This window comes from Tinamus guttatus, unplaced genomic scaffold (assembly GCF_059628265.1).
Source record: "Tinamus guttatus ecotype Peru unplaced genomic scaffold, ASM5962826v1 Tinamus_guttatus_pri_ptg000138l, whole genome shotgun sequence".
In the NCBI taxonomy this organism is placed as follows: Eukaryota; Metazoa; Chordata; class Aves; order Tinamiformes; family Tinamidae; genus Tinamus; species Tinamus guttatus.
Genome location: NW_028288672.1, coordinates 3,938,312 through 3,963,212, shown reverse-complemented (window position 1 = coordinate 3,963,212; position 24,901 = coordinate 3,938,312). Strand labels below are relative to the sequence as shown.

Sequence of the window (24,901 nt, the reverse complement as noted above, 5' to 3'; positions counted from 1 at the left end):
TGGCAATTGCCCAGCTTTCCTTTGTAATGCAGTCCAATACTTAATTATTCTCATCATTAGTGTTTTCCAGCATGTCCACATTAAATCTCTCCTCCTATAATTTAAATCCATTACTTCTCATAACAGCCAAATTAACTATGACTAACAGTTTGTTCTTTTCCTGAATAATCTTTTCTATATTGAAAGAGATTAGCATAACCCTTCTCAGCTCAGTTTGCTCGAGACTAAACAGCGCTAGCTTGCTCGGCTTTTCCCTACAGGCACACTTTAGATGGCTGATCACTCTCATTTCTTGCATCTGGAGTCTCTCCAGCTAATCTATTTTTCTCAGTGAAGTCACAGTTCTGCTAAAGAGATCTTAGCCCTGGAAAAGCAGGCAGATGGATTGCAGCACAGGTTAAGGTGGTCATTGTAGCAATGGCCTCAGGCAATACAAATTCCAGATAACTCTTCCAAAGCTCAGTTTCAGGCCCCTGCTTTCCCCAAAAGGGGTTTCATTGAGTTCATGGAATGCTACTTAGTGTTACTGAAATCCTTATTACAGTACTCCCTATTTGTCCACCAAATCCCACTGTTGTCCCGCTCACCACTAACTTTCACTCTGAGCTGAAAGAACAAGATTAGCTATACACTCTTCACTGTTATATCACTATGAATTGCTAAACGTTGCAATGCCATTTTGGAAATTGGCAAAATAATTCAGTTCTTTTAATAATTAAAAAATATTTGTATGATGATCAGGATGAATAGATAAGTGAATAAATATTAGATGACTATCTTAAAGATGAATTAATGAAATTAATATTATTGCATGATGAAGGAAAATTGCAGGAAAGCAAACAGAAAAAAAATCATGTAGTAAGGTTCAGCTAACCACTGACGAGTCTCAGCATGTCATAACCACTGAATTTCCTTTTCGTTTCCATTTAGTAATTTTTAATGTAGTAGTAACTTTCCATCATGTATCACAAAGGCATAATAATTGAATGCCATTTAATATGAAGGTGACAGAGCACTGGAACAGGTTGCCCAGAGAGGTTGTGGAGTCTTCGTGTCTGGAAATATTCAAAACTGCCTGGATGCGATCCTGTGCAACATGCTTTAATTGTTGCATGTTACAACCCACACCCGGTTATGCTGGGGAGTTGAACTAGATGATCTCCAAAGCTCCCTTCCAACCCTAATGATTTTGTGATTCTGTAATTTGTGATTTTGCTTTTAAATATGAATATTTTGCTTGCAGTTCATTCTTCCGATTGCAATGATTAAATAAATTTCTGTATAGAGGAGCAAGAATATAGGAGTGGGTAACATGCTGATATTCCACATTTCGCACAGGTAAATCAGAAAGCAATTCGCTACAGACCTGCTGCCAACCATGCGTAATCCAAACTACCAACTATATCAAATAAGGGTTTGTTTAAGCTAAAATCACAGCATTCACAGGTACTAGAGAGTGGCTGACTCTGCTTTGGAGTCATATATCTGAATGCAAGTCTGCCCAGGAATATGTAAAATGGGTCCTGATTTTTCATGGTTCTGATCATCAAAAAAAAAAGAAAAAAGAAGAGAGAGAAAGAAAACTATTAGGACTGACATGTAAAAAGCTTTATAAAGAATATTGAATAAGTTGTCAGCTGCCTTAGCTTAGAGACATTAGATCTTGAATTCAAGTGCTATTTTGATTTTCAGCTATGTCAAAAACAGTGATAATAAGACAAATGTATTAACAAAACATCTCAAAATCATTTAAAGCTTTTTAAACAGGTATATTCCTCTCCCTTTTTTTTTCTGAAAACATATTTAAGAATAATACAATCTTTCCAAATCATAAATTCCCGTTTTGTTCCATGTTTCATATATATTTTCATCTGGTTCATAATCTGCATTAAGATGTAGTCCAATGCTGACTACATCTTCAGCCTCTCACTTGTTTATAGCACATAGAAGTTTAATGATGAATTTAGACTCTGATAGTAAAGGAGAATAAATTCTAAGCCATACTTATTGACTGATGCTTAGAGCAGGTCTACCTTTGTAAAACTCAAGTATTCCTATAGAGACCGTAAAAGTCCCTATCTATCTGATCTGAGCCCTGTGTAGTTTAAAGGAAGATAATAGTATAATTTTGAGAATAGTGATAAAAGAGCCTCTTTTATTTATTTATTTATTTATTTGCCTGTCCAAATCATTTTTGTTTTTAGCTGAGCATCCAGTCTTCGAGCTAATAAGGACAGAACATAAGTCTGAATTCTATTGCCCTATTATGTGTAGACGGAAGTACAGTCATCAGGCAGTATGATTGTCATATTTTGTTTATAGATATAACCACACATAGCACTAAATGCTATTGCTTTTTGTGTTCCACTGTAGGACACTACAGTGTAGTAATCTTTTTTTAAAACACAGGGATTAGGTTCAGCAAGTTAAATATACATATACATTTGTATCAATTATATAACAGTTACTGCAGGAAAAATAAAGAATTTCTGGCTTCTTTAATGAAATATAATGGCCTACAGCAATGCTTGAAACTTGCTTGCTGCAGTTAGAGTAAATATTAGAAGCTTCTTGAATCATTTTTACCATGTCACAAGAAAGGAAGCTAATGTTTTTTGAATTGTTGCTTCTAAAAAGAATTGACTAATGTTAGCATTGGGAGTTTCCTTCAGGATTAGAAATACAACTTACAAGAGCCCTAGAAAAGGAGAGATCAAATACTGATTCACTTCTTCATGTGATATGGCTGCCTGAAGGGAAGTTCAATCCTCATGCGCAGTTCCCAATCTTTACTAGTTCACCAAACACCGTGCTTAAGGCTGATGATGATTGTGGTTCGCTCTGATACTTCGTCACATTAGTGTAATTTTAATCTATAGCTTCAGTGTAATTTTAATCTATAGCTTTCCTACTTATAAATCAAGAACATCACAGAAAAATGGCTGTCCCTAAAAGTCATTTATATCCCCAGTGCAGAAGATCCATAAGTCTGAAAGATTATGCCTCTTATTATTACTGTGTATGTTAAAAATTTGTTTTTTGGAGAATTTCTTTTCCTGCTCAGTAGAACTCCTGCATACTGGCAAGAAAACCAACATGACATCTGCCTTAAAAATTTAACTGTGTTCTCACTTAAAACGTAGAGCATTTGATATGTGTTTATTCTTCCTAAGGACTAAGATAATGCAAACATTTATCCACTCAAGCTCTTTAATTGTGCCTAATGAAAAATGGAGCTTAAATAAAAATTATATCTACCTGAACTCCTGTCTGTCATCAGCAGCATTAATTTGGAAGAATATGGATCTGTGGCTTTTTTGGATGAAGCTCTTTCAAAATAAATTTTGGTAAATCAGAAAATGTGTAATTTTAAAATTAACTGTGAGAATGCTTTAAAATATTTTTTTTAAAAAGAAGTATTTTGAAAAACAAAATATTTCATTTAAAAAATCTTAAACATTTCAACTTTCCTTTTTCTAAGTTTAAATAGAAACTTCTTAAATAAGAAAAAAAAAGAATAATAAATAACAATAAATAAATTAGAAAAAACTAACTATAAAAAAGAGAATGAGTTTATAAAACTTGAAGCTAGCTGAGAAATATGTCATTAAAGGTTTGAGACTGAGGCTATTTATATTAACTGCCACTGACAAAGGCCAGTAGTCAACATCTAGATTGAGACACTGTATTACAAGAAGTACAATAAAAAAAATCTAAAATGGAATTCATTATTAATCATAAAAGGAAGCAGAAAACCAAGCTTGTTTTAACAACTTTTCTCCTGTGGAGATTACATGGTTGAGAGCCCAAATTTGCTAAACTCACACATTTGTAGAGAAGTTTTACAGGTGACCTGGTATGCAAACTGCTGTTGCAATATGAATAATCCATAGGTTTTACAAGTTTTATTGAAACAAGTCTCCTCTTCTTTGCATTTTTTTTTCAGTGGATTATGAAAACCAGAATCTTCTGTGGGATAAAGTTTTATACCTATCCAGGCTTACTGAAATAAGTTATATTCTGCTACTATCAAAAACAAATAAAAGAAGAAAAGAAAATTAAGGAAATAAAAAAATCAAAAACCACAAAACCATAGAATAGCTGAGGTTGGAAGAGACGAAGCCCCCTGCTCACCCCTCCTGAAGTCCAGAACCATGTTCAGTTGGGTTTTGAATATCTTCAACCACCCTCATAGTGAAGAAGTGTTTTCTTGTGTTCAAGAGGAATTTGTCATGCTTTAATCTTTGCTCACTGCCTCTTGTCCTATAACTGGGTATCGCTCAAAGAATCTGGGCTCATCCTTTTGCCCTCCCAGCACACATTTGCAAAGCTCTGGTAGTTAACCAATATTCAATGATCCGAAGTTCTAAAATAATTATTTTTCTATCTCTTATACTAAAAATTTTAGGGTCTGTTATTTACATAAAGATTCCTTAAACTCAGATAACCTTAGCAAGTTAAAGAACGCTAAAAGAAGTATAAATTTACATTTCCAGAGCAGTGCAAGGTGATAATTATATAAGAGTAATCACATTTTGGGGGATCCTCTTTTCTGCTTTCAGAACTGATTCAGCTGCCAAGTATCCATATTAGCATCACCACATGTACATTTCTTTTGTAAAAAAGAATTACAGGATTACTGCTGAGCAGTAATTATGAAGTTCCTATATCTGGAAGCCATGGCTTCTGCAAAGGAAATCTGAAATGTCAATCTGCCTAAGGCAGAGTATTAATATCACTAAGGGCTACAGGGAGAAAGCCATATCACAGCTAGAATGGGCTCTGCAGCTGGAAAAGGCTGCTGACAAACAGCCCCTTAGGGAGAAGTACAGAGTCTTTATCTAGCCAGAGCCAGCACTTTCAGCCCAAAGGGAAACCCAGCATTACACCAGAAAAGGAACAAGCCTGGAACTTGGCCATAAGGACCCTTCGGAGTCAGTGAAAACTTTGAAGAACCAGAGATACCAGCAGAGGACTCCTGAGGGTCTAAAGACATGGCCAGACCAGAGTAAGCCACAGCTGACACAAGAGAGACCAGCAGCCAAAATCCAGAAGAGAAAATATCGCTGAATATCCTCAGGAAAGAAAGGAAGAAAGGGAAAAATAAAAAGAAGAAACCCATCTGGTTCAATAACTTGAGTGTAAGAAGTGATCTAGTGTTAGTTACCTTAACTGTATAAACTGTCATAAGCAGATAAATAAATGAAGAAAAACTATATACTTTCTGAAGCATGATGCCAGCTGTATACGCAAATATGATCATAAACACAGTCATAGCTTTCAGCATGTTACTGTTCAGCATGATTTGAAATAAAAATGTTTTTAAAAAGAAGAGTAGACTGCTATGCAAATAGAAGTACATATAGAGTATATTTAACTGATATAGACATTTGTAAAAATCATAGTTATCTGTGTCTTCGTTAAGAAGATACTGTGCAGTAGAAAGAAGGATACAGTGTAAAAGTATCATTTTTTTAATCTCTTTATAGAGCAGCAGGATCAAAAGTATCCTACTTTCATGGTATCATTTTTTGATGAATGAGCATAGATACTTCCACTGAAAAGATTTACTGTGATCCCTCTGATCCACTGGCATCTGATACACTAGCAATACCTAATTTATAATATGATTATTATTTGACCACCGATAATCATTCACAAGGATTACTTAGTTTCAGTACATATTTTCTAGTGAAATAGGGAGGTAGGCTGGACAAAGCAGATCATTGTATGACACAGCTAGCATTGACACTTGTACTAAGTGCAGTGAATGTAGAAACATGCTAAAACAAACTGTATCGTCTCTATTATCACTTAATTCTTTATTTTTACTGCAGCAGTGCCTACAGGCACGAAGATTGACACCCAGTACCTCAACCTCTTTAAAACTTTAAAGACCTTAAAACATGAAACCCAGTCTTTTAATTAGAGCTCTTCCAAGTTTTTGATAAGAGCAGAAACAGGAGGGAAAAGCAAGGAGAGCAATGCCTTGTTCCTGAATGCAGCTGCAGCTTGCACAGGGGCACTGAGCAGCTGTGTGACTGCTCTCACCTCAGGCCATGCAAGCAAGGGGACAGCGCCAGCTCGCAGGATGACACGAGGAGCCAGGGCCCTGACGTTGGGCTTGGCATGGAGACGGCTGCACACAAGCTGGACAGAGACGGCCAGGGAATTTGGAGAACAGCTATGTGTGGCACGGCATGTGGGCTCATGGCAGTTATAAAAGATACAAAAGAAGAGAGCCAAGGGAACATATATTCATTCTTTATGAGTTTTAGCAAGAGACTTCCTCAGTAAATTCTTCCCTGGTCTATATACTTAACATAGTGTTGTTTCAACCCTTTGAACAGATACAAATCTGCCCAATATCACTAAGCAGATGCATACTCCACGCTCTCTTTTATTTAAATCTATTTATAGATATTAAATGGTAGATATGGTAAAGTAGTTTAATTGCTATGCCTGAAGATGGAGGAGTTATCACACATAACATTGCTAATAGCACTCAGATACTTATTGTGAAGTAGTCCCGACAGAATAATCATCTGTAAATATTTATTTTTGCTGGTTTGTTTTGTTTTGTTATTCTTCATCATGAGCCTTGTAAGTGGAAAAACAGAGCTGTCTGAAATGTGCTCTTTGTAGTTTGATTAAAATCAGTGACTAAATTCCCTCTGGTGAATCCAGTCACCAGTTCATACTGTCCCCTTTCTCACCAGCCTTTAGCAAAACACAATTGGTATTTCAAATTTTCAGAACTACCCAGATGGCTAACACACCTCAAGGTAAACCCTATAAATCTTGTACATCTAGTAGTGAAAAAGATTAACTTCATTTTGCTCTTTTATGTCTGCAGCTATTCACATATGGGGCCATTTTCTGACAGAAAGAAGTGCTCTGGCCTCGGAAACCTCTCAAATTAAAGCTATGGCTAGATGCTTAGCTGGCATACAAATATTCTTATACATTATATTCCCTGAGCCTTGTTGGGATGCTGTTTTCCAAAGCAAATATAAATCAATGCACAGATGGGGCTTAGCTACTGTAAAACCTACAGAGCATATTAAAGCAGAAATCAGAAACATCCTCTGGAGATAGATGAGTTATTAGCTTTTGTTTCATCTGTTATCAGGCAAGAGGGGGCTATACTAATCCTAATTAACAAGATAGAAAATTTCCAAATTGTCCCTTTATATTTAACAAATATTTATATTGTATTAGTTTATCATCCTGGTGTTTCATCCAAATCAAAAAGTGGTCAGAGAGTCTAAATTTTTCATCTACTTTAATATATCTTCATACCCTCATTTCTTGACTATATTTTAACATCCTGAGTGATATATATTTGTCAATCATTTCATGTCATGCCAATCATGTTTGTCTGACATCCTGTTTTGAAATATAAGTCTACATTACCCTGCTTAACTTCATGGTCAGAATGATTCTAAAATATCATTTAAAGAAGCAGGTAAGTACACAGTCTACAATGAAATACAAATGTTTAGTTTTACACAGAATCACAGAATGCTTAAGGTTGGAAGGGACCTCTAGAGATCATCTAGTCCAACCCCCCTGCTCAAGCAGGGACACCTGGAGCACGTGGCACAGGGTGGCGTCCGGGTGGGTTTGGAAAATCTCCAGAGAAGATTTACTGTGTCGTCTTTTACTGCCTTCTCAAGAAGAGATTGGGAGATTTTTTTTTTTCTGCAAACTATTATAAATATTCATTTTTGGATGTGTTTTGACATAATGTAATACTCCAATGATTGCATTTCTCAAATAACAACATCATAATCAAACTATTACTTACATTTAGATGAAGCTGGTTAGTCCACTGGCCAATTACTTTGTATTCTGTACTCTTGTTGGTGATTTGATACTGAAAAATATCATAGCGTCCAGGAGCATCTCCATTTTCATTGAAGATAACAGGTGTTCCAGCACTCCCTAAAAAAATTAAAAAGTAATTAGGATAAATACCTGTAAAGCAGTTTTCCAGAAAATATATTTTTGGGGAAAAATACTAATTAGAGACAGCTGATCACACTGAGCAGATCTTCTTAATGTAATGCCAATATGGTAATAAATCCAGAAACCTCACGAAGAAAATTTATGATATTATAATCACCACAAAATCTACTGTATATCTATCATGGGAGTTAATCAAAATAATTTAAAAAGATTATGCTTCACAACATTCTTTCTGTGCTACAGAACATAAGCCAACTCTGAGAAATCAGAATTGGAAGACCTCCTTTTGACTTGCAGAAGGGCAATGTGAATTCACTTTACTATGCGAGTACAGTGCAGTGGGATCTACAATCTTAATCTTCTAAAAGATTATCCCTGTTAAACACAGAAAAAAAAAGAAAGAAAAGCATATCATCTACCAACACTCATAACAGGCTTAGTGAAATAAGTGTTTTAATCTGGATAACGTGATGAAATTCCAGCACTAAGCACCTATGTAAAAGTGTATTATCAAAATCAAGTAAATTGGTTTTCTCCTCCAGATATGACACCACCTGACAGAAAGATCCAAATTAGAGCACAATGAGGAAGCCCCTCAGGGTGAGATCCCTTCAAGGCCCTGCACTCCCACCGAGACTTTTCACAGTATCAGAAAATTACAGAATGGTTGACGTTGGAAGGGACATCTAGAGATCATCTAGTCCAACCCCCCTGCTCAAGCAGGGACACCTACTTTTGACAAAGTATTTTGTTCTTCTGTTTTGTAAAACAGTTCTTGTGGTAAACTGACATTCAGTCAAATAAAGAGTGCTTGGAGAGTGGCAGGTGGTCCATAAGTCAGTAAGTCACCTACATAGCTCTGCCAAGAAATCTATGGCATCAGAAATTAGATTTGAACAACCATGGTACAGGAGTATTAAAAAAAAAAATCTGTGACATAGATTAAAGAACCAAAAAACATGAGAGACACACACTTAACTGTCACAAAATTTTAGATATCTGTTTGTGCTTTGCCCCCAGTTCTTTTGACAGAATGGAGGGCAAAAAAAAATAGCAAACTACAATGCCTGAGCAAGGAAATTATTCTTGACCGCACAAATAGCAGATTGGACCAATAAATTTTTCCCATGAAATAAGCACATACTCAACACTAGTATGGTATGAAGTATGAGTAGGCATTGAGGAAATGTTCAGGCTATTATTCTCAAGTAGTAATAGGAGTCATCTTTCCATTCAGTAGCTTTTAAAAAATCTATGGAGAAAGCAAATATCTTTTCCCAAGAGATGCAGAATGTCCTTTGTATCCCTTAAGACAAATGGGAATTTCAGATATTCTTACACTCAGCAACAACAGTGAGAACTTATAATCTATTGTTGTTTTTAGAAATGTCATGTAGAAAAGAGAGAGACTATTGTACAGGCCAGAACAATACTTCTTTTTGACACAGTAGTGTTCTCAGCTAAAGCATAACAGGATTTCATTTTGTGCACTTCAGTCATCCTGCCATTCCAACAGAGTGAAACAAAATCCCTCTCATTTAGCAGAAGTTAAGACAACCTTTGCTAAGTTAATAAAGTTAACTTGGTAAGAGCTGCAATTAGAAGATTTGGATTAAAAAAATGCTTAGGATGAAAATTTACAGGAAGAACATAGTATCCCTCTGTTGAAAAAAACAACCAACCAACAAAAAAACAAACAAACAAAAAAAAACACAGATTTTAGAGGATACCATAACAATCAAAGGAGATAATGCACTAGTGAGATTGCCATAATTAGTAGGTATGGTTAACAAATGGTTAACAAGTGCCAGACCATTATTTTCATCTGTCTGTTTATAAGTATATGTCTTTTAGTGCATTATTGTTTTAAGGAATGCACCATTTAATATGTCTAGAACAAGAAGATAGATAGCACTCTGTTGTGCTAATAAAATAATAGGCATAAGACAAAATGCCTACATAATCAGGAAAATAAAGCTTACGGGCTGCTGAAGGAAAACAGAGGATTGTAGCTGAAGTTCCCAAAATTATGAACTGAAGATGGTAGTGGAAACTTTGAAAGGGTAAGCACAGAATAGAACTAGAGGGATCAGGGCTAAAAATAAATCAGCAGTAGTTAATTACTGGTCCTAAAGAATGTTAATCCCACTTGAAGAAAAATATACCCTGATGAATGATCCAGTCAAAACATTTATCTGAGAATGGATTATCTACAAAATCAACGTGTTGCCTAGCAAAATATCTGTCTACGGATAGTCTACTCAGTACATTTTCTCAAAATAAAGACAAATAGACCATTCTGTGGAAAACCTGATTAACATTACATAGATTATTTAACTCTGTAGTGGATCATCAAAGCATCAATATCAGAGGTGGAAGCATCACTAGGTTCACTGTAACAAACCTGAGTTTGTAACACTGAGTTGTTACACAAGTGCTTTTTCTTGAGAATCACATCTGCAGAGCTGAGCACTCTCAATATCATCTGCTGCAATGTGCTGCTCTGTATGCAAGAAATGTTTTGTTATCATTACAGCGAACTGCATGTTAGTACCTGTTCAAAATGTATCTTTAATTACTCAGCTTACTGGCCTTTAACTGTCTGCTAAATCTAAATGTAACACACTGAACAGAAAGCAATGTAGATCACAACACTGGACTGAAGTAGCTAGCCCAGATTGTATAAATTCCAGTTTATATAAGAAGATTTTGCATAACTGCACTGAATTTTCCTTGGATAGAATTTTTATCCTAGAAAATGAGCTTGAACATTCTCATACAGGAGATATTCTTATCGAGCACTTCGGAAAAATAGGAAAAATCTATTTTTGCTTGGTAAAAATGTCCCTGCAAAGCTTATGTAGACCATTTTGCGGAATGCAATGCACTTAAAAAAAAATCATTTCATAGTTTCATAATCATTTTTATCATAATTTGTCAGCAATCATTTAACAAACAGTTAAAGAGCAAAGAGCGAACTGTGCCTTTTCACATTTTACTCTCTATGTGATTATGCTGCGGTGCATCATTTTAACCGATGATTGACTCAGGTAATTGTACAGAGTCTCTAACATCTTAACTAAAATTTTCATATAGTCTAGATATCTAAAACAGGCATGGCATTATCTCAAGAATAAGCTTAGATAAAATAAGAAAACGATGCATGAAGCTTAGATAAAATAAGAAAACGATGCATGAACCTTCATCTTTTTTGAGTCTTTTTTTTTTTTATGAACATAGTTAATAACTTATTTTAAGATCTATTCCTGTCATTGTTATCTATGTTGAGCAATTTCAGAATACCTAAGAAAGTTTTATTTTTCTGATGTGTCACTGTAGACTCATAAGTGGAAGGGGGGGAAAAATCCAGAATGAAATATTGTCCAGAAACTGAACAAAATGTTTTGAAATCAAACTTCTGCAGTTTGTTTTGTTTTGTTTTGAGGAAAAAAAAATCACAGGCCTTTTAATCTCCTAAACTGGTAAAAGACCAGTCTAGGAGTTGCACCTTAAAGCTAGCACAGGTTGAGGCAAAACCTGGTAAAATATATGAACCTTATGAACCCTATAGCAGGATGTATTGTAGAATATTTCTGTTACTATCCAGCTGAAGAAAGTGCATATCCATGTGCCAGGTCATTACAACAAGAAAGAGCAAGTTACAGTTTATTAAGTCTAAAAAAACATTTACTTATTGTAGATACAAAGTAATAATCTGGTACTAAAAAAATTCTCCTTCCTTCCCAGTTTACAGCCAGCAGCATTAAATGACTCTTAGTGACTCTTAGCCAGCACATTAACTAAATATTACTGAAACAATGTAGCTGTGACCTCAGTGGTTTATGAGCCTTTCAAAATGCAGTTTAAACTAGTGAGAAATTTTATTTAGACAAGAAAAAGAGGCAAATGAAGAAGGTTTATAATACAGAATCCAGGATGAAATGGAGCCCTTTAAAATTTTTAATGCTTTGCAGTGTTGACAAGGAGGACTATGATAAACAACTATTTTAGGGCAGGTCCCTTCTCTGCTGGACTTGAAAATTCAGCTCCTCCCAAATAAATCCTTAAAATGTTTAGATACTGTTAAGATTCTTAAGTCATTGCTCAGCAGTTACCTTACACAGTGGGTGCCTACTTTATCAAATTGCAGTGCACACATATGTAAAACCTCCCTTCTCCTAAGGCAAGGTGTAATCTTAGCTCTCTCCGAGGCCCCTGCACACAAGTGGAATAGCTGCAAGTGTAGTGGCAAACTGCACGGAAAGTCATTATCCTGTAATGAATCCACAAAATACAAATAGCAGAGACCCTTTAAAAACATGCTATCCTAAAAATTTGAAATCTGCTAAATTAAATCAATTGCCCTGATTTTTTTTTAACTGCTAATAAATAATTTGCTACTTTAATACCTTAAAAAGTGGTTGTGCTCATAAGCCCCACAATTGTTGTTACAGAATATTCCAATTTTAGTAAAGCCAATGCCCCTGCAAAGTGTGTTGTGGTATTTCACCAAATTTTAATGTCTGGATATTCAGTTTTTCATTTTTAATGAAATTTAAAAAATTATGCAAGGTGTCTTCATCCTCTAAACTTGACCTCATAGGCTGTCTGTCTTGTGAAATGCACTGCGGCCAGCATGAATTCAAGGATATGTTTAGGTAAATGAAATCAGTCAGTTTAATATAAATTACAATACAGTTAACTGGTGCATATACAAAACTTCAGAATGCACCATCTGCTATATCAATTACTGTTGAATTCAACTGTACTGGAAGGACCTTGGAATTACAGGATTATCTAATTTCATTAATTTTTATAATTAATTTCAAGTGATGATAGCTGTTTCTATTAAAATTATTAGCTTTTAATTTTAATTACCATTCAAAAAAGAAAAAGTGACTACAGCGACATACATGAATTAAGTTGTTCTCCTTAAAGTAGAACAAGGGAGGGTAATCATTTGAACTTTCAGTTCTTAGAATTCCCACAGAGGAAGAATGCATCTCTAGAACTGAAAAGACAAACCCTTACTGAAATCATTTCACTGAGACAAAGAAATAGGAAATTGAAATAGAACTATTGGAAAGAGAGAATAAGAGCTGTTAAAACATGTAATGCTTGGGACAAAAATATCAAAGAATTATAAGCAATTATGTAGAAGTAAGAAAAGCTAATTTGTGAATGTTAGGCTGGCAGACAGAGGAGGAATTGATACTGTATTAAGTAAGGCTCAGCGATAAATTAAGTTATTATCTGTCCCATCTCCATACAGCAGACATTTTCAAACAATGAACAGTATGGTTACTAAAATAACAAATAGTGATTGTATTACACCTATTCAAAAAATCTGAAAAGACTTTTTTTTATGCTTGCCAAAAATGGGTTACTTCAGAATGAGCACAGTAAAACATTCTCTCTCAGAATTGCATTCAATTGTTGTAAACATAGGCATTTAATATCATTTCAAATACCTTAGCATACTGGAAACATTCACATAGAACATACAGAATATGCATATGTCAGAGAACCTATGGGAACCCTGTGCCCTTCTGAAGCAGCAGCTGGAGGCCAGATGGATACCCTAGGGCTTGTGAAATGGCATTGGTTGCCCATGTTTAGGCAACTGAACCTTACCTACCCCTGGGCAGGTTCTGGTTGCTCATGTATGAATGCACTAAACATAGCCAAAGGCAAATGGAGAGTGGCACAGAAAAGCATGATACAGAGATTTAGGCTGTGGGTGATACAAATTTTGGTGTTTCATAAAACTTACCCCAAAAGGACTAAAATTTGAACCAACTGTATGTTTAGTTCTTAAGAAAATACAGTATCTCTGCATTTTGTTGGGAAGTAAATGGGAGTGAAATTGTGAGGAAGCTTTGCCACAACAGTACACAACAGTAGCTCATTTTTTCAAGTACTGCCAAAATAAATAAACTTCAGGTAAACAGGTATTCCTTTACAGAATCACAATCACATTCATTCTCAAATAAGGCAAATACAGATGTCTAGTTTAAAAGGGTCTTTATAGTATTTCTTCCCATTTCAAAGAATTTACAGGTATTTTTTTTCCCTTTTATTCCTGGAAAGATACTTACTTCAAGTGACCTTTTATTTTTGTCACTGAATGTAGAGTACTTTCATTAGGTTCCCCTGCTATGCTCAACAGTACAGCAAGCAATCGAGAAGAAAACATGTTGTCTTCCTGGATTAATGTTCATATGACATTTCAGAGGACTCATCTTGCTACTACAGATATAAGTATAAATATCCATTTCTCTCTCTCTCCTCCTCCTCATTCTCTTTCATTATTTTATGCTCACACACAGTTCTGGCTAAAGTTTTATGTGAAATTCTTATTTTATAAGACTCCAGTGTTTTGCTTAGGTAATTAGCTTATTTAGCTTATTTCCTCTGGTGTAAGCATTTCAGTTCAGGTCTACTACAAGGTAAGCTTGCAGCATAGTTTGAGTTCTGAGTCTTACTTTTGGTACCCTGAAACTTTCAGGGAAAAGCTTATCGAAGAGACAGCTGTCAAATATCTTCCAGATAACGGCAGAAATTTCTGATCAGTTTGCAGTTGCAGAATATGGGAAGGCAGAGTTAAGTGTTGCAGCTCTCCCACTCCAGAGGATTCTTCCAGTCTCAACCCTTACTTTGGGCAAGCATTAAACTTGCCAGGCAATCACACGCATGCTCCTGTGGACATTTGAAGGTGAAAAGACATTTAAATAACATGCTTCAAAGAAAGAACTTTTGTGCATTTCTGCAACTTGCAAGTGCCTTCACTGTTCCAAAAGAGAGGTTTATTCTCACTCCAAAGCAACCGCTCTGGTACTAAACCATATGAGGGAAAAGAGATGGAAAGCTAAAAGAAGCCCTGCCCAAGTGAAACTGGGACTCATATAAGCAGGTGGATCAAGGGAAGAAGACCAACAGGTCAGTGCAGGGAATCAGTGCAGAGACTGCAGTGTTCAGGAACTAGCTGAACTGAGAAGGATGTGTGTAGAAAAAGAGAATATCTAAAGAATCACTGATGTTCCAGCTGCTGCTGCACAGAAGTTCAGAGAGAACTTCTTTCTCAGGGAGAACTGTTTTCTCCAAAAAGAAAGTCTTCTGTATTAATATATTCCTAAGGTGTGTTTGATCAGATGCAAATAAAAGTAGTTTGTCATAGATGACAGCTATTTTGTGAGCTAAACTGCATCATAGGGAGGAAACAACTGCCATCTTTGGAGAAATTGTTAAAATAGCTACTAATAATTCCCCCTGAAAGCAGAGCACAGAGTCCCTGTTATCAGGCATTATCCCCAGTACATGGACTTGTGTCCCATCCTCCAGAACTCCAGAAGGAATCTTTACTCACTCCTTGTGAGTAAAGGGGGCCACCATAGTCAAAAGCCGTTAATTCTGAGGACTTGCTGAAATCACATTTTTAAATTCATGTTCTTCAAACAAGACACATCTTCATCTGCCCCATTAGGACTGTCATTAGTATATAGACATTTGTCTATTAACATTTATTTAACAGACAGTCAATACATAAAGCTAATCTTGTTCTGGGTCTAACTCAACTCCAGCTAAGATTTTCCTTCACAGACATCTTAACATGATCAATATAATGCCAGTGATCCATGGAGCTACTTCATCTTATTGAGTAAGATCATATTTGACATATTAAGCAATCTCTTCTTTCCTGAGTGCAGTAAGTTGTGTGATAATTAAACAGGTTAAAAGTACATTAGGGAGTTTTCTAATATTGATTTCTAATAGCTAATAGAGATCATAGAAGACCTGTCCAGTGCTTCAGGTGGGGCCTCTACTTTGAACAAGGTGTTCAGAGAGGACACAGCACTAAGAAAAACTGTTAAACATCCACAATCTATTCCTTACCCAGATTTCTTTTATGCAGTCTGCATTGAAAATGAGCTAACCCACGCAGTCATATACACACAGAGATTCAGGTAATGCTTCAGTTATCACAACACATCTGAAGAGAGGCATCAAACAGAAATGTCCCTGCTTGAATCACAGCTTTATATTTTCCAAATTTCCAAGGCAATGTCATTTCAGTCTCATGACCTTGTTATGTCTTATTGTTTGATGCTCCTAGAATGTAAAACAGTCTAATATAATTCACAATGAATCCTTCATTATTCATTCTGAATGGCATTACTCTGTGTCAGAAAGAGGGGGCAGACTCTACAGAGCAGTTACTGAGGAGTCTGAGGTGCAACAGTAAGGAAAAAAATACTTGAAATTCCTGAGCCCTTCAACTCTACATGGCAATAATTAATGGATTGCAGGCAAAGGATAACAAATCATTTCTGTTTTTTATTATCTTGTTTCTTTGTAATTACAGCAACCATCAGTGCCCGGTGATAATTTACTCTGTCGCCATGGTTATTTCAGGTAGAGTTATTAATTTCCAAAAACATAAAACAATGCAGATGATACTACATCTATAAAAGAAAATTAAGAAGGCATTTTAATTTACAGTGATTTTAAGCACTTTATAGGTCATATCTTACTGAAGAACTGACTTAAATTTTGAAGTGCATTTGTTTAATACATCTATAATCAATATACTTACTCCTACACCTTCTACTTTTTTAAGATCCTACTGTAGGGACCATACTGACCTTTAAGGAAATGGACTCTTGCAGAGCTAACTTTGAGGAAGCCTATATAGCACAGTCTATACTGATTTTACACATTTGGACATCACAAGGAGGCATGTCTGTTTTTTTTTTTTTTTATTGACTTATTTGCAAATGAATTATTATTTATAACAAAAACAAATTTTTGACCTTTTTCACAAAGAGTACATTAGAATTTATTGGAATACACAGCAATTTACTTATTTTGAAGATAAATGAGGACCTTTTTAGCTACATAATAAATCTATAAGAGAAGAGCAATATAGTCTCTGAAGGGCTAATCTCTCCATTCAGTGAAATTGATAATGTCAATTTTAGCTCCACTTGGATAAAATAACTAGGTCATTCCTGGAGGTGGTTGGAGGAAATGCTATAAAGTGTTGTTATGTGTAATTGGGGCCTGATAGAGACAAATAGGAAGAGGCTTGCATTTCCTTTTACTCTTTGAGAAATCTGATCCCTCTGTATGTATCCATAGATGAGTATTTGACTCAGCAGCCTTCACACTAGGTCAATCCTTTTAACAGAAAAAAAACATTTTTGTCCTTATTTTGGTGTGATTTAGAAGACAATAAAACCAAAATATGATCATTAAAGGGTATCTCAGCTGCCAATACACTGAGCAAGTGCAATAGGACTCATTCTACTACAGAGCCTGTGCTAACTATGACAGCTCTCACAAGTTTCAATCACAACAGCTTATGTGTATCTATAAATGAAATTAAGTCAAAAGAGCTGTAAATTAAGGATTTGTGGATCTCATTGTACAAACATTTCAAAGAACTTCAGCTAACACAATATATAGTATTTGAGAGATTAATTGCACTAGTTTACATCATAAAATGATGATTTACAGACTAATTAATTCCCCTCCAGAATCACTAAATGACATAATCCAGATGCATCAACTATCAAAGATATGTAAATAGTGCATCAAGGAAGGACCATACCTCAGAAAAAGATTGTTGCTTTGTTACCACAGTCTTTCAAATTTCAGCTGCTTTTTGTTACAATGAAAGCTCTATCAGTCTACTCAAATGTTGCTGCTTTCCACACCCGTTTCACATACATTTAGAACAGAGACTTTTATCACTCAACAGAATTAAAATACAATACAATACAATACAATAAAGGGGGACTCCTGTTACAATACAAAATGTTACAAAGTAGTTTTTTGTTTGTTTTCGGATTCTTGAACTAATATATCCACTACAGTTATCTGGAGCTCTCTCAGATTTGTTTCTATTAGGAATAAAGTTGTTTATGTGAACCACAGAATCACACAGAATCACAGAACACTTAAGGTTGGAAGGGACCTGTAGAGATCATCTAGTCCAACCCCCCTGCTCCAGCAGGGACACCTGGAGCACGTAGCTCAGGGTGGCATCCAGGTGGATTTGGAAGATCTCCAAAGAAGGAGACTCCACAACCTCTCTGGGCAGCCTGTTCCAGTGCTCTGTCACATCCAGTGCTCACAGGAAAGAAGTTCTTCCTCATATGGAGATTAAACTTCCTATGTTTCAACTTACACCCGTTACCCGCTGGTCCTGTCACTGGCTAGCACAGAGAAGAGCCTGGCCCTGTCCTCCCTACAATCACCCCTCAAATCAAATCTCCTCTTAGTCTTCAGGCCCACCTCGCTCAGTCTTTCTTCATACGATTGATGCTCCAGTCCTTTAACCATATAGTGGCAATTCTGCTATGCTAAATGAATAAGTAATGTACATAAAATCTTGTACTTTTTCCGAAATGCATCTATCCCTTTTGCTAGTTTTACAGCTCAAGAACTCTTGAGCCATATTTATAGTTGATTCTCCAAGCACACCCTACACAGGAAGATATCCTACAGGATACTCAGAGAAACCAGTATGCTCACATAATGTTGTATATAGCGTGCACTGTACATAGCAGCACAACCTCCAAAGCAAGTACAGCTGTGCCAGTTTAGTGCACGGTCAGCCACAGCAGGCCTGTGTTTCAGCACTGGTGAAGCTCTGGGACTTTCTCAGTCTCAGTCAGCTAAAACATTTCCTCACTGCAATCCACAATGCAGCCTGGAGTTTGTCTTTACTGACTTCACATCTCTCAGCATCACTTAATAATAATCCAAGCTATAACAAATCCTGCTGACTTCTGTTCTCCTCTCACAACCCCTGGCTCAAAATATACTATCAAAGCAAATCACTATTTTTTCTTAAATGAATGAACTGTAGAAAAAGAAGCTCAGGGAAATAAAACAAGTATAAACACATTTTTTTTTCAGTATGCCAGATATGCAGGCTTTTCACTGTTTGCTCAGCTACTCAAGTACCTGAATCTATGTGGGAAAGGAAAAAAGACTGGACTAAGGACTAAAAGAGACGCTTTCAAAAGTTCTCTATAGAAGATTTCCCTTAGAAAAGCATGTCCAGGATGCTTGACAGGCCTCTCCAGCACAGGACTGCAGCTCATTAGAGCAGCACATGTCCTCCTATTCACTATTCATGACAGTCTTTTCACTTACATATAAAAGGTGCTACTTACTTACAGATGAAACTTGTATATCAAGCCTTAGCAAGGATTAAACTTTCCAAGCAAAATATTGATTGATTCGTCATAGCTCTGCACTGTCCTGCTTTGATATTTGAGTGGTAGTCACGTCATGTACAGCATGTCTTGGAAATGATTCACTTTCCTTCTCATGCCTTACTTTTTTATTTTATTTTTTCCCCTGTGATTTATTCCCAGAGTGGTTACTATTACAACTTCCCTACCATACTGATGCTCTGATACAACCGTTAGGAACTGTACCCACTGACATCTCCTCAGTTACTAAAAAGACTTTGAAGAAGACAAACTCTTACCACCATCAAATTCTTATAGTATAGCTCTAAAGCAAAGACCTAACTGTTCAGAAATACCTCTGGCCACAGTTTGTATCTTGATTACAGTGTATTCTCAGCCTAAGGAAACAAAACTGGTGCCGGGTGCCTCTACAAAAGATGTTCTTAGAACAGTACACAAATTACCCATTCTCTCTGTTTCCTGTAACGGACAATGCCACAGATATTGCAACTTATCTCCAACTCTATGCTGTTGTAAAGATTATATTTTCAACAAAATGCTGAAGTCTGTGGTGCACGCTCATCTGCAGTGTGATATCTGAAAGGATTATAGGAATTCTATAGGTTTTACAGGTTTTCTTATAATCAGTGTGAATGTTCCACGTGCTTAGGTGCCAGATGGAGATTTTCCCCTCTCTTCTCCCAGTCAGAGGAACACACACTCAGGTGTTGAGGTGCAGCTGGTCTCACCTGCTGTTTATGCAACACTGTCCCTCAGGCATGTAGGATGACATTTCACATTTTGAATTCTGTTCTTTTTTCACTCTCTTGCTGTATGTCATTGTGTATTTTAATAATATAAAATTCCATGCTGATCACTGTATTACTTTTATGATCCACTTTAAGTTCTTGTTGCTTCCTTTCTTTAGGATGGGTCTCCATTAGAATAAAATCAAATCATGGGGTAGGGGCCTCTGAATAGATAGGGGAATAGATGAAATTTAATCATCAAAATGATGTGTTGAATTCTTGAGATAAATTCTCTTGAAATTCACACCCTAGACCAATTTCCTCTAGTTGATGCACACTTTTGAATGAGTGAGGAATGGTTCTGCATTGAGCAACGCAAAGGATAATAATTTCTGAAAAATCACTCAGGATCCTTTCAAAAATGAGTGCAGGAAGATGGCTATTCACAGTATCATATTTTCAGCTTAGTCCAGTGGGTAAGTCATTAAAGAAAGTACTTATTATATTTGCCAGTTCATGTTATGAAATTGTCATTGTGAATACTCTTTTATAAAATATAATACAACATATTAAAAAGGATTCTGATTTTTTTTTTTAGACAGATTCCCTACAGCCGCAATAAGCTCTATAAAAGACAGTCTTAATTTGCTTCAGCGAAGCAAATTGCACAGGAACTAAAATCTACCTCTGTACCCATCACTCCAAGATTCAGAATGTAAAGAAGCAAACAGTACTCAGCAGTGCTCAAAATACTATGAAGAGAGTAACTAAGTCTATTATGATCATTTCCTAATCTGGTGACCTAAATCTAATCAGTAATGCTTGGTAATATATGAAAACACAGTATTTACCACCTGCAGAAGCACATCTTCTCTGTGGTATGTTGCAGGCCTTTGACTCTAAGTAAATCCAGTCTAATTAATGATTTTTTGCTCATCTGAATATTCCTCTGATATTCACACAGAATATTTTTTCTTTTACCTCAAGAACTTCACTGAAGTCTAAGGATTTTTTGTTATTCATTTCTGCAGAAAAAAATTCACCCTTTATCTTTATACTGTCGTGTAATGACAGTGAAAATGCTAATGTTAATGTAAAAGTTAAAGTACAAAATTCTGTACTGTGCTTCAGAATTTCTCATCTTCTTCTCATCAGAATTTCTCAGTGCTGAGAAAATAACAATAATCTATATCAATATATTTTAACTGTGAAGATGTCTGAGTCTCATTGTTATTATATAAATAATGTATGCAAATTTGAATTTAAGACATTATTGCTAAACTGAGGTTTTACAATATTTCTTATATTTTCCCATCCAAAAACAAACAAAAAAGTCTAATAGGTATTTTAAGCAGCTTTTTATGCTAGCACTTAAAATACAGTTGTATTATGAAAGCTAATCAAAGATGCTTTTCAATAAAAATCTTTTTTTTTGGCTTTTCATGGAAAAAATGTATTTTTTCAGCAAAAAGCTAAAACATCTCTGAATAAATTGTATTTGTTAAGATATTACCAATGAAAATAAATTTATATTCCTTTAAAGACAAATAAATCCAGCTGAACTAAGGCTGGATGGATTGGATTAAAAAAAGAGTGCTAATTATTCCAAGCAGAATTGTTGAAAAGTTCAGAAAACAAGCAAGGAAAACATATACTTATATACTCTCTACAGATTTTTATACCAATACATAGTATAAAAGGTTTAGCTAACCTCTAGTTAAGCAGACGAACCTTTAGAAGCTTTCTTGAACTGCAGAGAACCTAAACTTTCAGATATTCACCTATGAGTAATTTTGGTAGTATTAGGCATTTCAGGTGAGATTTAATCAGCACTTTAAAATACACTCTTCTGGTGGTTAAAGGCATGAAACTGTTTATCTGACCTCATAATTGCCCCCAAGGAATGTATTAATGAACCATTAAAGCTGCTTGTTATGACCTATTACATTAGCTTGCTTCCTATTAGCAAGGATGTCATAAATACCATATTTCTGCAGAAAGTGAAGAGAAATAAAGTATTTTTTACTATCCTGGTGTTGTTGTAGAGCTTTTGAGTGTCTCAAACAAATTTTGCTTCTGCTTATGAAAACCGTACATTCATAATTGAATTCTTAATTGAGAAATACAAGTAAAGGAATAATTTTAATGTCTGGTTTATATTCAGTGAAATATCAAATGCAGGAAATACGTCGTCAACAAAATGCACAAAACAAAGCATTTAACCAATTAAACCAATATAATTTTTCATGTACAAACAAGCAAAAGAAAACCCACCTCTCTCTCTGATATCACCTTTTAATGTCAGCATATTTAACACTAAATTGCAGAAAGAGTAAATTGCATCTGTGTAATACTTACATAAAGGCCAATCAAATAAATCCTACTTAGTTGGGCTGTGGAGAAATAACGTTGAGTTGAAAATGATGGGCTATTAGAAAGTTACCAGATATGTGGTATTTGCAAAGACACTCTGGAGGCACAATGCTACAGAGATATGATTTTGGTTATGACTACAGTTGCAAACACATCCTGGAGACTTAATCTCTGTGTTTAATATGGGGCATACTGGCATTCCTTAGATTGTGCTTTCCAGAGCTTACAGATAAATTAATGATTTATTTCCGGTAAAGTCAATAGCTGAGGAAAGAGCAAACAAGCTTGCCTGGAGCTTGCAAAGCCAAAGAGCTTTATGCTGAGTCTGAGATGCTGTTCAGCTTCAGTGCAGAGAACAGTGGAGTGAATCCATACAGATAAACATGGAAATAACTGAGACTTAAGTGAAGTCTATACCACAGTGACTAACATCCCTGTTTATTGATCTGTATATATTTTGAGGCACAAAACATTGCCCAAGAACACAGATAAACTGAACTGATAGAAATGATACTGCAAGGACTAGACAAACTTTTGAAAAATTTGCTTTCTTACAACATACGCAGCAGATTAGTAGTTGTAATTTTCCAGTCACTATTACAGATAAACGAAAGTGATAACAGCCATTATCTTTCAACAGAAGATTTTCTGAATACAGAATCACAATAAAATAAATCTATTTCTAATAAGGAACTTTGCCTTATTTGTCTGGGTAGACTGAATCACAGGACAGCAGAGCCTGATTTTTAGATATCTGCAAGACATTACACCAGTTACAAATGATGAAGCTGAGGACCTCAATAAAAACAGCTAAGACAGATGACTTGTGAATTCCTTCAGTAAGCAAGAGGCTTTCAGTAATGGAAATGCTGGCTCAGTTGAAGACTTTTATATCCAATATTTTGAAACAATCACTTACATGCAGAAAACAAAACCCAATGGATCTTGTAAACACCTAAATAATTGCAAATTAATATAGAGGATAAATTATTTTCTTTTGGATCTCTTACCTTGCTTAGATTTAAATGTTAAAACTATTTTAACAAAAATCCTATTTTACATTATATATGTTTATTTTTATAAGTTTATATATATAATGTTTTTTTTTTCAAGGAAACAGTGATGATTCCGGGACTCCCAACACATAAAAATAGATCTACTTCCTCTGAACCAAATTATGAAGTAATGCTGTGGTGATGATCACTATTTGCCTCCAGCACTGCAGCTGCTGAACCAGCCTTTCAAGGGGCTGGTATCATTTGCCTGCTCCTCTAATGAAATACCTATGGACACAAAAGCTGGTATAATTCTCAGTAAAATCTATTGAATTATAGTTTTAATATGGGAAAAGTGACAAGCCCAGTTTCTTTGGCTGTGCTTTGGCCTGCAGAATCTCTTGCATGGATAAGGTAAGTTAAGACACATATCTGGATTTATTTTTATAGTTTATTATTATTATTATTATTATTATTATCTGTAAAGAAACAAATATTTCTTTCACTAGAAGGAAACACAAGCATTTCAATAACAGGAGCCTGAAAGTGACTGTGCTGCCATTCAGAGGGACCTTGAAGGCCTGGAGAAATGGGCAGAGAAGAACCTCATAAAGTTTCACAGAAGGAAATGCCACAGGCAGGGGAGCAATAGCCACATATCCCAGGACAGGCTGTGGGCAAATCAGCTGCAGAGAGCTTGACAGAAAAGAACCTGGTGGGTCCTGGTGGGCAACAAGTTGGGCATGAACCAAAAATGTGCCCTGTTGGCAGAGGAGGCCAACAACATTCTGGACTAACTTCATTGAGAAGATTGTGTCCATCAGGTTTGCAGAGGTGATCCTTTCCCCTGTCTTCAGTACTAGTGTTTGGACACACATGGAGTGCTGTATCCAATGCTGGCCTCTCCTGTGCAAGAGACACACAGTGACACTGGAGTGAACCCGATGACAGGCCACAAAACCAATTAAAAGACTGAAACATATGCTATGTGAAGAGGGGCTAGGAAAGCTGGGACTGTTTAGCCTAGAGAAGATTTGGCTCAGGAGGACTGCATCAATGTTTATAAGCATCTGAATGGTGGAAATAAGAAAAATATGGAACCAAAGTCTTCTCTTTGGCACGCAGCAACAGAGCAAGATGCTGCTGCATAAGTTGAAAAAAAAAATCTGTTTAAACACAAACAAAACACTTCTGCACCGTGAGAGTCATCAAACATTGCAACAGGTCGACAAAAGACTCTGTGGAGTCTCAACCATTGGAGATATTCAAAACACAACTGAGCGTGGTCCTGGGGAACCTGCTCTAGCTCACCTGCTTTGATCAGGGACCTTGGAGCAGCCATTTTCCAGAGATCCCTTTCAAATGTCACTACTCTGTGGTTCTGTGATTGGAAGCATTGTTCAAACAAAAGTAAAAAATGATTCTATGAGAAATGAAACTCAGCAAGGCAAGCAGAAGCAAAACAAAAGGAGAAGCAAAAGTAGGATCTTACAACCTCCGTGCACAAATAATTCTCATGTCTCATGACAGACTTGTTACCCTGGTGATATGAGTTCACTGGTACATACCGAAAAGGAACTGCTTTGTCAAAAAATATAGGTTGCATGAG

The 24,901-nt window shown here is 35.9% G+C and overlaps 1 protein-coding gene across 2 annotated transcripts in view; it reads right to left on the bottom strand.

The window, feature by feature from the left end:
* GRM8 (glutamate metabotropic receptor 8) overlaps positions 1 to 24,901 on the bottom strand; it is a 318,278-nt gene that overhangs the window by 55,996 nt on the left and 237,381 nt on the right. For both annotated transcript variants that reach the window (XM_088521883.1, XM_088521882.1), the window contains exon 8: positions 7,811 to 7,947. In XM_088521883.1, the coding sequence (XP_088378009.1) occupies positions 7,811 to 7,947 (137 nt within the window). The remainder of the gene's footprint in view (positions 1 to 7,810; positions 7,948 to 24,901) is intronic.